This window comes from Balaenoptera borealis (assembly GCF_965194805.1).
Source record: "Balaenoptera borealis genome assembly, chromosome: 5".
Taxonomy (NCBI): domain Eukaryota; kingdom Metazoa; phylum Chordata; class Mammalia; order Artiodactyla; family Balaenopteridae; genus Balaenoptera; species Balaenoptera borealis.
Genome location: NC_138862.1, coordinates 58197864 through 58211573, shown reverse-complemented (window position 1 = coordinate 58211573; position 13710 = coordinate 58197864). Strand labels below are relative to the sequence as shown.

The 13710-nt window shown below is 38.2% G+C and overlaps 1 protein-coding gene across 3 annotated transcripts in view; it reads right to left on the bottom strand.

Annotated features, from left to right (window-relative positions):
- The window catches only part of NECTIN3 (nectin cell adhesion molecule 3), a 187793-nt gene that overhangs the window by 61141 nt on the left and 112942 nt on the right, over window positions 1–13710 (bottom strand). For 2 of the 3 annotated variants that reach the window (XM_082394720.1, XM_082394721.1), the window contains exon 8: window positions 785–847. In XM_082394720.1, coding sequence (XP_082250846.1) covers window positions 785–847 — 63 coding nt within the window. Of the gene's footprint in view, window positions 1–36; window positions 350–784; window positions 848–13710 lie in introns of those variants that run through there. The other variant, XM_082394722.1, reaches the window with a different exon arrangement.

Sequence of the window (13710 nt, the reverse complement as noted above, 5' to 3'; positions counted from 1 at the left end):
CTAAAAATTCAAACATTGCTTACATTATCAGAGCAGCTGTTTGTATTTTTTCTAGCTCTTGGGTAAAAACAGGCAAGAACAGAATTCATTACACATAAGCTACTGAATGGCAAGGTAAAGTTCAACAACTTATCATTTTCCAGTCACTTGTTGCTTACAATACCTGTACAAGAGTGGTGGCATCTCCTAAATAGAAAATTGTGACTAATGAGGACTGTAGTCAGTTTCAGGTTTCAAAATTTGGAACTGGTATCAGTTAAGGTAAACTGGAGAAAAGCAAGGTTGTGAACTGCAGAAGTCTCTCAGCAAGGCTCAAGCTTGGAATCCATGCATGAGATAATACAGAGAACTAAAACAACCAAAACAAAACCAAAAGAAGCTTCAGGATTCAGCACTGGGGAATTAGGGAAGAGACACAGTGAAATGAACTGGTATTTGACTGTATGCCCAACGTGGCTGAGGATAAGAAATGCTGTCAAAAAATAGCCTCTTGTCTTGACCTTTCTTCCTTGACTCTGGGTCACAGCTGACACCATAAAATGAACCTCCCTCATGCTCTATGGTGTGGCTGGTACTGAGCCTCTGTCAGGTTACTGGGTTCATAAAACTTGATTACTTCTAAGAGGAATAAGCAATCTCAAGGACTTTACAAAATCACACCACCGATGCTCAGATAGCAGAGGTGAATAAAACAAAATTTCATGGAAATAAAACAGTATTTTAATAAACATGGTGGTCCCCGGCTCTGCCTGGGCTGACCCTACTAGAGGACCATGTTACTTACAGGGTGCTGGAGACTGCCAACCTCTCTTCCTTTGAACTGAGTCTGCAGAGGCAAGTGTTCAGTCTGGAGGGAGAAGACAAAAAAAGACATGCAATTTAAAGCACCAAGCACATGATAAGACAGATAAACCAAGACCGCTAAGACTCCTGTTTTTAAAAGAGCCAATCATGTCTTGTTAAATGTCTGCCAACTAAGCAAAATGTTCCACATGAGGATGGGAAAAGTAACTACATTTCCTGAGAGTTGTCTCTATCTCCTGGCTCTAAACTTCTTGTAGAAGGAAGAAAATATACAGAACATCTGCTACAGAAGCTCTCATGCAAACTTGTTTACATCTTACTTGAGGTAACGTTCAGCACAGGTCTCTTGCCTTTTCTCAGTGGAAGAGTCTGATATTTTGAATTGACTAAAAGGGGTTTGGAGTGGTAATGAAAGATTTTATAGATGTATACATGGTCTGCTTTCGTTTCCTGTTGCTACTCCCTGTCTTCCAACCCCATACAGATCATAAAGGGGTTCATCGTTTTCAAACCTCAGCCTAAGAGAATCTTTCTCAGCTTCCCTTTCGCTTATGAACACATACTTACCCTTCAGCCCCAAGTTCAAATATCATCCCTTTCAGGAAGTGAAGCACAAAACCCTCAGACAGAGAGAGCCACTCTCCTTTCTGTGCTTTCACAGCATGTGTTATCACAATTATTTATTTGCTTTCTTCTTCACTGGATTGAGGGTGCTGGTTGGTGTATTTATAGACATTATCTCATTTAACTTTTATAATAATTCTATAAAACCAATGTCTTTATTTTACAGATGACTAAAACTGGGGCTCAGAGTGGTTAAGTAAGGTGTCTCCAGTCACACAGCTGGTGAGTGGTAGATGCCCTGTCTGATTCCTAAACCTATACTTTTATACCCATGCTTCTGGCTCAGTGCCTGGAAAATAGATGTTCAATAAGTATAACAAAAGAATGCCTGAAAGTCCCAGCATGTAGGCATATCTATCAACACGCTCTTCATTTCACTGTCTTTGCTCATGCTGTCCTTTTTGTCTGGAAGGTCTGCCACTTAACCTCTGGCACTTGAAATACTACCCATCTTGGCCTGACTAAAGTCATTTTTTTTTTCCTAAAAGGCTTTTCCACACTACCCACCAAAGTTTATTTACTCCTACTTTTCCTATTGTTCTTGTTTATACCTCCATTATAGCAGACATCATGCTCTGTCAGTTTTATGGTTCCTAATGTCTGTATCTTTCAACCTAGTAAACAGTGAACCTCTTCTGGCCATCCTCCTCCATCCCCACACCCTAGCTTGTGGTTCTGCAACAGTAAGAATTCAACAGTTAACCAATAACTTCATTGAAATATGAACTATCAACTCTTGATATTCTATATCATATGCCATGTAATCCAAATTATAAGTTATCTGTGACAAATTCATTCCCCCTGTCACATTCTGCATGATTCTAGGGTGCTTCCCACATGACTATTGATACTGACAGTACACGCTGGTAAAAGTCCAAGGCAGGGCCTGCTTCATGGACCTTGTATTGCCATCCTGACATGCTTAATTTTTAAACAAGGGGCCCTGCATTTTTGCTTTGCACTGAGCCTCACAAATTACATAGATGGTGCCGGTCCAAGGAAAATAGACTCAGAAAAAAAGTAACCTAAAATTAAAATTAGCATTTTCTTTTGTTTCTTGGCTATTTTAGATGAGCCACGGCTTTATGAGCAGTAACAGCATTGCTAACCTTTTCTCGTGGCCTGAGATATAAAATCAGCCCGAAGCGGTACACTTGAAAATATTGGACAAGAAAAGAGAATTCCTAGGACTGAGCAGGAAGAAATGGTGTCTGGACACCATGAACAGTCTTCACTCGCACTGACTGGGCAATTAGCAAATGTTAAGTTCTTCTTCTCTACCCAGTATTGTAACCCTTCATCAGTAATCATTATACCTCACATGAGCCCATGAATTTTGTAGTACAATAGTTAATCAAATTCTTTATATAGACAGAAGCCCCACACATCCTAGGGATGGCCCTGCATTAGGGACCAGGGCTACGCAAGAGCATGCTGTGCTTGCCTCTGCACTACGTGGCCATTTAGCTTCTGACAAGATACCTAAGGAACTAAATTTAACCTAAATTCCTGGTACATGTGCTCTCTTTCCGCTAGTCCATAAACTACCCTAAACGTTGCATATTCTGACTTTTTTAATAAAGTTAATCACCACAGTTTACAGAAAAGTGTCTTGCATGATACCTTTCATATGGTTGGTGCTTGGTATATATAAACTGAATTACCTATAATATTTTAACTGATGGATACATGATATATATTATTCTATTATTCTTGTGGTTTTTCCCAGAAAGCCTTGGGATACTCTGAATCTCTAATACGTATTTTGATTTCCCTACTTACATGTACTGTAACAATTTCTATTGAGCTACAAACCCATATTCACTTTCCTGATTTACTAAAGTCATGTAGACTTTCATTCCTGTCTTCCAAGGTGCTAACGACACTAGTTTTTGAAGTTTTATTATATATTTTCTTAATAAATATTTTTACTTTCTCTGACTCAACAAATAAACCAAAACCTCTACATTTTACTATGTGTTATATTTTAATCTGTTTCCATGTAGATAATATTTTAAAACCCCATAAACAGAGCTTTTAGAGTTACTAAGGTTTATTTTCGGGGATGACAGAACCAAGATTTCAAGTTGCTTTTGTCAACAAGTCTACAATCACCCTGGATACTCTGCTTGCTCTGGCAGTGGAAGAACTTCAAACTAGAGTTCCATTTGGAACCATTATCCCTACTACCAAGTTGGAGTCTTTTTGGTCTTCTCTCTTGTTTCATAATTTTACCCCCAAAATGCTCTGTACTTCCTTCCATGTCTCCCTTTTGCTCAGACTCTTTCATTGTGATTTATAGACCATAAACATTGTTCTTTTTAAACACATTCTCCTACCTTCCCAAACTTTTCTCTAAAATGTTCCCTCCAATTCCTAGCCCCAACTGACATCTGCCTCTTCCAGAATTTTCTTAAGCCTGGAGGAAGCAGGATTTCTTCTAACTAGTGCAAATCACTCCCACATCTACAAGAACTTCCATATCATTCTCTTATTTTTCAACTCTCTCTTTTTTTTTTTTGCCATGGATTCCTACCTCCTGGCATGCAAACATGTTCAAGAATCTGCCATCTTAAGAGATAAATGAAAATATCTATTAAAACTGTCTTAAATTCTAAAAGGTCATTATTAACTTACCTCTTAAAACCTCCACTTAACAAGATACCTAAAACTCATAACCTGCTGAAGGACCATCCATCTTCCCTCAGTTCCTAAGGTTGTAATAAGGGAAGGTAAACTAAGCACCCCACAACCTCATATCTAGTTTGTAATTGGTCTCTCCTCCTTTGCTACCTTCCCAATTCAACCATCTGCTAAGCGTCCACATCACATCCTTGGGTAACTTTACACTGCCACTTATAGCACACCAGACATACCCAAATATTTTAATGTTCATTATTTTTATAAGACCAGAGAATCTCAGAGTAGAGATTATATGAAGAATGTATGAATAATGAATTTATTAGTAAACTACTATGATTCCACCTGTAATGTCTTGAAAGACACAAAGTCCTTTCTACAGAGAAACTCCAGGCCCTGATGGAATCACTAGTAAATTCTACCAAACATTTCAAGGATTAATACTACTCTTAAATTCTTTCTGCAAATGGGAGAAAAGAGAACACTTTGTAACTACTTTTATGAGATTAGCATCACCCTGATACCAAAACCAGACAAAGATATTACAAAAAAAGAAAACTAAAGTTTTTATTCCTTATATCCCAAAACCTTAAACCAAAACAGCCCTCAACAGTTGAATGTCTAAACAAATTACGGTGTATTCATAAAATGGAATACTACTCAGCAATGAAAGGAAATTTATTCAAGCAACATGGATCTCAAAAATATAATGCTAAAGAAATTGGACACAAAAAAGCATGCTGTGATTCCCTCTATGTGAAATTCTTTTTAAAAAGCATAACTAGTATGTTGTGATAGAAGTCACATTAGTGGTTGCCTGAGGTGTCAAGGAGGAGTGGTCGTGGTAGAGGGTGTGTATGACAAGTTTTTCAGGTGATAGAAATGTTCTTGATTGAGGTAGTGGTTGCATGAATGTATAAAATTGGCAAAGCTTATCAAACTGTACACTTAAAATGGGTCATAGTGTTATGTCAATTATATCTCAATAAAGTTGAGTTTTAAAAAAAAAAAACTATACCTTTCCATTTTATCACAGTCATTCCGTTTTGGAGGAGCATGCACGTGGAGGTGAATTCAAATGGGAATTCACCAACATAGTCTGGAATCTGGCATGATGCAAGGACACAGTAAATTCTCAATAAATATAACAGATCATCCTTGATGCAGGAGTTTCTCGACTCCAATATTCAATTGCTTATTTGTGTTCTAGTGACTGAGTTCCTAATCCATAGATATATGATTTCACCACACTAAAGGAATAACACATGAATAAATGGTTATCATACATCATTCACTAAGTATGGATTCCTCAAGGCATAAAGGATATTACATTCCTATCCATTAAGTACCTCTCTAAGCCATGACTAAAACTGTGAACCAAAAGTCAATTTTCCCTTTCACTTTTATTAATAGTTGTGAGAGCAGCCAGCCATGTTGTATGAGCAACAACTATAGAGACTGTGTTCTAATCAAGCAAAATTTACAACAACATTAATTAGGCACTTGTTTAATGAGATATATAATTGTTACTGTTCTCCACGATAATTACCGAAGCTACTCGCATGAATGTCTCTTATTATTACAGTAGACCCTTGGCATTCACAGATTTAAGTTTGCTGGTTTTAACCATTCATGAGTGAATTTTACAAGGTTATGACAGGTTGTAATTTGTAACTTTGTTGAGACACAAATTTGAATGAAGACTGAGGAGATTTCTGATGTGGAATAGTCATTTAGCTAGTTAATGAGCATAGCAACTGTTAAGCTGTGTCTCTGTTATTCTCAACTCATATAAGAATTCTATAAAAGATAGGGGTATTTAAGAATGTAGGGTTTCTCAACTCATATATGAATTCTATAAAAGATAGGGGTATTTAAGAATGTAGGGTTTCTCAACTCATATATGAATTCTATAAGATAGGGGTATTTAAGAATGTAGGGTTTCTCAACTCATATATGAATTCTATAAAAGATAGGGGTATTTAAGAATGTAGGGTTTCTCAAAAGCCTGTGAAGTTTCCTCTGTGAATGTCAAAGGGGTGCTGTGCTGTGTTATTAATCAACCTTTTCCTTTCAAATTTAGAAATTTTTTTTTTTTACTAATTTTTAGTTAATTCTTAGGTTTCTAATATCTAGAATCAAACATGATCAATGCAGATTGCCACTACACATTATACAGATTCGATGTATAAAGTCTACCTGGATGTTATTCCCCAAGACTTGAGATTTTATTTGCTTATAACTCCTCTTTCCCAATTTCTGGGAGAGTAAGGTTCATTTCTGTGTTCCGTCCATGCACTCCATACTATAAATCCTTTCCGGTTAACACTCTAAGAAGGAGACTGGGAGGTTTCCCCCAAACCTCACGTGGTGCTATCACAGAGTAGATGTTCAATGACTCTCAGTCAGCGGTCACCACAAAAGTCTTGGGTGCTAGAGTATGTTGTGAAAGCTGTGCCAGTTGGACTAGAAACCTTGGGGTCTAAATTCCTAACTGCAAAGAATAGGGCAAAGTTAGGTCTGAACAGGTTCAAGAGAAGGGTGTGAACACCATGAAAATAGGTTCTAGATCCTTAGTACTCAGAAATCTTATAAAGAAAGACTGGAGGAGAGGGTCTAAGGTTAAAGGAGGAGAAAAAGGGAACAAAGAAGTTGGCTCAATAATGTCAACATGGTTAAAATAGACATCATTAGGCTCTGCGTAGACAAAAGAACAACTGTAACTTGTAAGGACTGACAAAAGATTCTTCCCCTACTCCTTGCCCCTTAAGGTAGGTGTTGTACAATATGCTTTAAATGTCCTCATATTCTTATATCATGTCCTAAAGGTAATTTTATTATTGTTCCTATAATAAAGATGAGGAAGCTGAGACTCAAGAGAGTTGAAGCAATGTTCCCAGTTCATAGAGCTAAGATTCAAATTCATATTTATGTAATTCCAAAGTCTGTGTCTTAAACCATCACACAAAGCTACCTATCTTCCTACCTTGAGTATATCCACTATCTTCCTAATTTGACTGCAGAAGGGGACTCAAAAGCAAGAACACAATGGGCACTTGAAAGGGGAGAGGGCATTAAACTGAGGGGAGAGACTGCGATGCTCAGTACTCGACAATTTTGCCAGCTGCTCTGAGTTCTCTTCATCTGAACTGGTCAAACAGAAGCTATGGCCTAAGTTACTTCTCCTCCTGCTTGCGCTCCAGCCTCAATTAAAGAAAAACAAAGGCAGGGCTTTTCCTGAGCAGTTTAGGACTCTCAGAGTTTTACCTCTGCCCCAGCTCAGGGCTGAACACATAATGGTCATTTGCTGTAGGATAATACTTTATACAATTAATTTAGAGGGCATTTCCTCTCCTGTTTTATTGTTTGTTTATACCTTTCAGTGATATATTGATAGTTGGTACCTTGAGAGCAATGTCCAGTCCCCTAATTTATGATGTCAAAGCTTGCAATGACGCAATTACAAGCAGAAATGACTACAGAATGTCCTCATGGCAAACTTTTCAAATGTATGCTTAATCATGAGGCTTATTATAAGACAGAAGAATATTAGATACCTTATCCTACAAGGCAGCATTGGGTTTTTCTTAAGTTACTACAGAATTATAACTGCCTAGCTGTTGTTGAAACTGTTTTCTTATCCAAAAGGAAGACAGTGTTCCTTCTTATCACTGGTAAATAAATTTCATTACTTCTACTGAGTATACATTCTAGATTTTAATTTTTCAATGTAAAATTTGGTATGACACATTTTAATGAAATTTCTTATCTTGGCTATGGTCTCACTAATGCTTACCTTAAAATACACAAGAAAATGATACTTCACCTAAATTGTAATATGTATGCAAAGCAAAGTACCTAATTAAGGCAGACAGATGATAAAGATGATGGAAAATTATCTGCAGGCGAATGAGACACCCACATACAATACTAAGAGGTCCCCCCAGTCATAAATCCTACCCATTTAAAGGACACAAATCGAATGATTATGCATTCATATGTGCTATTTTCCACAACTAATAAATACCTGCACATGTTAACATCAGAATGCTGTGCTGTCCTTGTCACAATGGGCATCTTTGCTCTTCAACCCCTTGCCTTAACACTGCACCAAATTACCCACGCATATCACTTTATCTCCAAATTTGCCCACAAGGTAAACCTTCAATCCAGAGCCGTTAATGTATTTTCATCCATGCACACAGATGCCCTCAAAGAAGGTATTAATTACCTCTTCTGTATCAGGCACAGTATTGTACTCCAAGCCACTATGTGCAGAAATACTATCTTCATAAACCAAATTCTAATTCCTCTCTAGAAACTATTAATATGGGCCTTCCCAAATCTCATATTTGATCCAATGTTCCTGAACTCATGGCACTGGAAAAAGATACTCTAATAAGAACTTCTTTGTTCTTAATAAGTTACGCTATTCTTAGCAAAAAGATAAAAAAGTAAAAAGAGCCTCCTAAAACCTTTAACACTAAACATATTTTAGATTGTGAAACAAAATGCAGTATACTAAATGTAGAGCACCACTACTCTTATATTCCTTCCTACTGAAAGGTGAGATAATACAGGAATCATTTCCCTTACCAATAATCTACTGTTTCTATTGAGGGTGTAATTAAAAGGTAGAAAATAAAATATGAATAGGTCTTTATCTGTTTGCTTAATGATTACTATCCCATGAACAATCTAAAGGATCCTTGAATATATTTAGTTAATAATTACATGTATTTTTTCCCTTGGGGTCTTACATTTAATTGAAAGGCATTTTTCATCATTTTCTTGAAAAGAAAAAAGAAAATCTAGGTAACATACACTATTTCTTCTTCTAAAGGAAGGTAACCTAATAACAGTAAAGAAGGCGAGACAGAAGAGAAATCATCTGCTATGGAAAGCTAATATTAACCTTCAGGGACAGCAATTTTGTAAATATAAAGCCCACAGTAGGCAGTTCTGTTTGAAACAGAGAAGTAGCTGTAATCCCAGTTTGGCATTTCCCTGCCCACAGGCACTAACGTCTTGAGCAACCTGCACAAAGGCACCGTGAGCTGGAATCCAGCTCCTGGGTTAAGCATGACCAGAACATGTCAGTGACTGGAACAGAGTTCACAGCACCAGTGGTTTAAGGAGGAGAGTGAAGTCTCTTCACACAAAAGGAGGGGAATCCTTCCAGTGGAGATAAGAAAATGAGTCAAGGATCTTTTGTTTGCCTTCAGTTTACTCAACAGAGTCAGGACTGAGTGTTCAATATATGCTCTTATTAGATGCCGCTCCTCTATCAGGCAAGAAACACTGCTTACTAAAGTAAATGACAGTTAACATAGCATTTCGTCTTCATGCCCACATAGTTTAAATGGCCAAACAAAGCCTGAGTATTTTCTATTAGCCCCTAGAACAGGCTAACAACTACAAATAACAGGTCATCCACCAAGTCTGGGATCTGTAAATACCACTTCAACTGACATTCCTTCACTGGATACTGAAAGGAGTCGGTCTGTTAGGACATGATTATTTCCATTATTTAAAACAAAGAACTAAATGTGAACTTCTGGGGGAAAAAGCAGAAGGAGTAAATCACATTTTTAAAATATCAACTTAAAAGATATTTAAATTAATTCCATATTAATGGCATTTAAGGTGACATAGTTACCTAGTCCCTGCCCAAGCTGGAATAGCCCTAGGCTGTGGGTGACCCTGGCTGGAATGGATCTTACCTAGAGGGACCTCCTTGGGAGCCACCAGCAGGTGCCACTGGAGCAGCAGCAGCTCTTTCCTTAGTCCTGTGCAGTTAGTTCAGACACAGTGCTCGTGAGAGGTGCCATCACGTTTGGGATACCTGGTCTGAGAGCTGATGGGAATTTTGGTGCTGCTGTTTATGAGAACTGAGCTCCACAGAGGTAAACTTCAGTCTGCTCTAAATGGGCTGGAAATCAATAGTCTGTCCTCTGAAATAACCTCATCATTAGTAATACTCTACCAATAGGAATGCCAAAGAACTTATCTGTTCCCCTGCCCTCCAGGAATTTACAACCTTGTTTCATGTGTCTTGTCTTCCAAACAGTTAAACAACAAAGCAACACAGTTTGAATGCAAACTACTCAAAAGTGGGAAACCTGTCTTATGCTTCTACTTTTTCTCTTCTACCACAGTACCTACCATGCCGTAGGTATATAAACACCTACTGATCTAATCTGATTATAACCTCAAAGCGCTACAGATCCACAATTTCTTATCTGAAAGTTTTAGGAACAGACGTATTTTGGAATTCAGAATTTTTCAGATTTTTAGAAAGGTGATATGCACTTATTCCATATATTTATAAAACATCTCCAGACCCTTCTCCAGAAGGGTCTGGAGATGTTTTATAAATATAAACCCCATAATCTAGCATATAAATATTTCTGCAATGGAAATATGAGCATTCACATTAAGTAAATAAAGTAATGACTTCATGAGAGTCAGCAGTTCAGGTCAGATTTTGGTGCAAAATGAGTTTAAAAAAAAAACTTCAGGGGCTTCCCTGGTGGCACAGTGGTTAAGAATCTGCCTGCCAATGCAGGCGACACGGGTTAGATCCCTGGTCCAGGAAGATCCCACATGCCGCGGAGCAACTAAGTCCGTGCACCACAAGTACTGAGCCTCCGCTCTAGAGCCCTCAAGCCACAACTACTGAGCCCAAGCATCGCAACTACTGAAGCCTGCACGCCTAGAGCCCGTGCTCCGCAATAAGAGAAGCCACTGCAATGAGAAGCCTGCATACTGCAACGAAGAGTAGCCCCCGCTTGCCGCAACTAGAGAAAGCCTGCGCCCAGCAAAGAAGACCCAACACCGCCTAAATAAATAAATAAATAAATAAATAAATAAATAAATAACTTTAAAAAAAACCACTTCAGATGCCTAGAGATTTTTATAAATGTAGATAACAGATTGTGGACCTATAACACACATCGTAAGAATGACAGCAATTCAGAGGCTAGAGCAATCAAGATAAGCTGTGGAGAGGTGAAGGTGAAACAGTATTAGGGAGAACCCAGACTCTATTGGTGGGGTGGGAGGACTCATCTGACCGCAGTGAGGGTAAGGGGGGTCTGACCACAGAGCATCAGGCTGAGAGTCCCAAGCCTCCAGAGCCACCCAGATTCTAGGCTATGTGAGCAACACAGTGAAAGCAGGGCCTGAGAAATATCAATCTAGACAGTGGTGATGATCACGATGATGGTGAGTGTGGCTTTTTAGAGCACAGGAAAATCCAGGATTTGACCACCAATAGCAGGGAGCAGAGAAGGGGAAGTGAGAGAAGGCAGAAAACACCAACAGACCTATAGCTATACACCAAGTCTGCAGATGCTATAAGCATGTACAAAAAGAGAAAATAAGAGGGAAAAATAATAAACGTAGGCCACGTACTTCATTAAAGGTTTATGGGACAGAAGGTATATTTGTCCATGACAAGAGAAACAGTGTAGATAATAGCAGAGATTATCACTACAGATTGAGTCGAATCATGAGAAAAATCACATTCTCTCCAGGAAAACAGATCACAGACTTGAGAACGATAGTTCTTAACGAGAGCACAAAGGCTGTAAAATCCCTGGGTGGGGAGTGAGCTGCTCATGTTACAGACACTGAAGCAGTTGTGAGGTTGGGGAGGAGGAGCAGAAGGAAAAGGGCTGCTGTGCCCCCAAAACATGGGTAACACTTTATGGGCCCCCATGAAAGATTAAGGCAAATCAGAGTTGAATCAAAGAATTCTGACCGAAAGCATCATGTGTGATTACAGGTGGAAGATCCAGAAGAGGTGAAAGCCACTGGCCTGACAACGACAAGATGCAACAAAATGGGAGGGGTTAAACGTTATCACATGGAGGAATACACTGCCGCTCATGTGAAGATGAGGAGCAGCTGCAGGTTCAGAAATAGACCTTCCATGCTCACAGAGATGAAGCACGTTGTATTAAAGAAGAGTGGCATGCGCTTGGAAGAGGAGTCGTGTTTTCCTAACAGACTCAGAATGGGTAACAGATCAAACAGAGTAAGCACCATCTGTGTATGCAAGGAAAGGGCATAATGTTTGCTTTTGATTGTAGCCTGTTTTTTTTTTTTTTTTTTCATGTTGCATTTCTATGTAAGTTGCTTGGAAGAGAGGAGGAAAAGAATATACTCAATATAAGTAGATTCAAAAGCTCCAAAAATCTTCTATCACTTTCCCCCCAAAGAAGCTCAGAGTGCTTTGCTAGAATCTCAGTTTTACTTCCAAAAGGATTTGGGGAAGCTCAGCAGTAAGGGTTAGAACAGACAAAGGTTCTCAGAGAGACTTATGCAGGATTTCACAGTAAGTCTAGGTGCTTTACTGTGTTCATAGAACAAATGAGGCCTCCAACCAATATGCATGGTACCTGGCAGATCAAAGGAAAAGGTCAACAGGAAAAATGTCCTCCTGATAACAATTTGTGGGTGGAGAATTTTCTAACAGATACCATGGCACCATTAAGGGTGAAAGTTTTACTTCTTATGAACCTGAAGACCCACTTTAATTTTCTCCTTCTAAAATCAATTTTGAATACCATATCATCTTATTTTTGGTATGGTTTGGAGAAATATAAATTTTTAAAAAATAAATACATAAAGAAGCTAGGTAATCCAAATTTCTTTTCTGAGAAATAAAATCCAGGCTCACTTTAGACCCTTTAAGTGTGCAGAAGTAGATGAAAAGGATCTTGCTTTTATATTCATCCCTCCTCATCTAGATTTTGGCAAGTATCCAAAAGAAAAAGGAGATGTAACAGTACAAAGTCCTCAACTTATTTATTTTAAAATATCAGTTTAGTTGAAACTGCATTCAGTTCAAAACAAGAAGAGATGGCTCAGAATATTTAGATGATTAATGCCAGCAAATGCCTGAATGTTTCCCTAATTTGCGAAATGTTGAAAAAGAAATCTACCTCAAGAACTTGGCTACTTGGTGGGAATGTAAATTGATACAGCCACTATGGAGAACAGTATGGAGGTTCCTTGAAAAACTAAAAATAGAATTACCATATGATCCAGCAATCCCACTACTGGGCATATACCCAGAGAAAACCGTAATTCAAAAAGACACATGCACCCCAATGGTCATTGCAGCACTATTTACAATAGCCAGGACATGGAAGCAACCTAAATGCCCATCGACAGATGACTGGATAAAGAAGATGTGATACATATATACAATGGAATATTACTCAGCCATAAAAAAGGAATGAAACTGGGTCATTTGTAGAGATGTGGATGGACCTAGAGACTGTCATACAGAGTGAAGTAAGTCAGAAAGAGAAAAACAAATATCGTATATTAACGCATGTATGTGGAACCTAGAAAAATGGTACAGATGAACCGGTTTGCAGGGCAGAAATTGAGACACCGATGTAGAGAACAAACGTATGGACACCAAGGGGAGAAAGCGGGAGGTGTGTGTGTGTGATGAATTGGGTGATTGGGATTGACATATATACACTAATGTGTATAAAATGGATAACTAATAAGAACCTGCTGTATAAAAAAATAAAATAAAATTCAAAAATTAAAAAAAAAAGAATTTAAGATTGAAAAAAAAAAAGAACTTGGCTACAAATCTGTGCAACAGATCTTTAACAG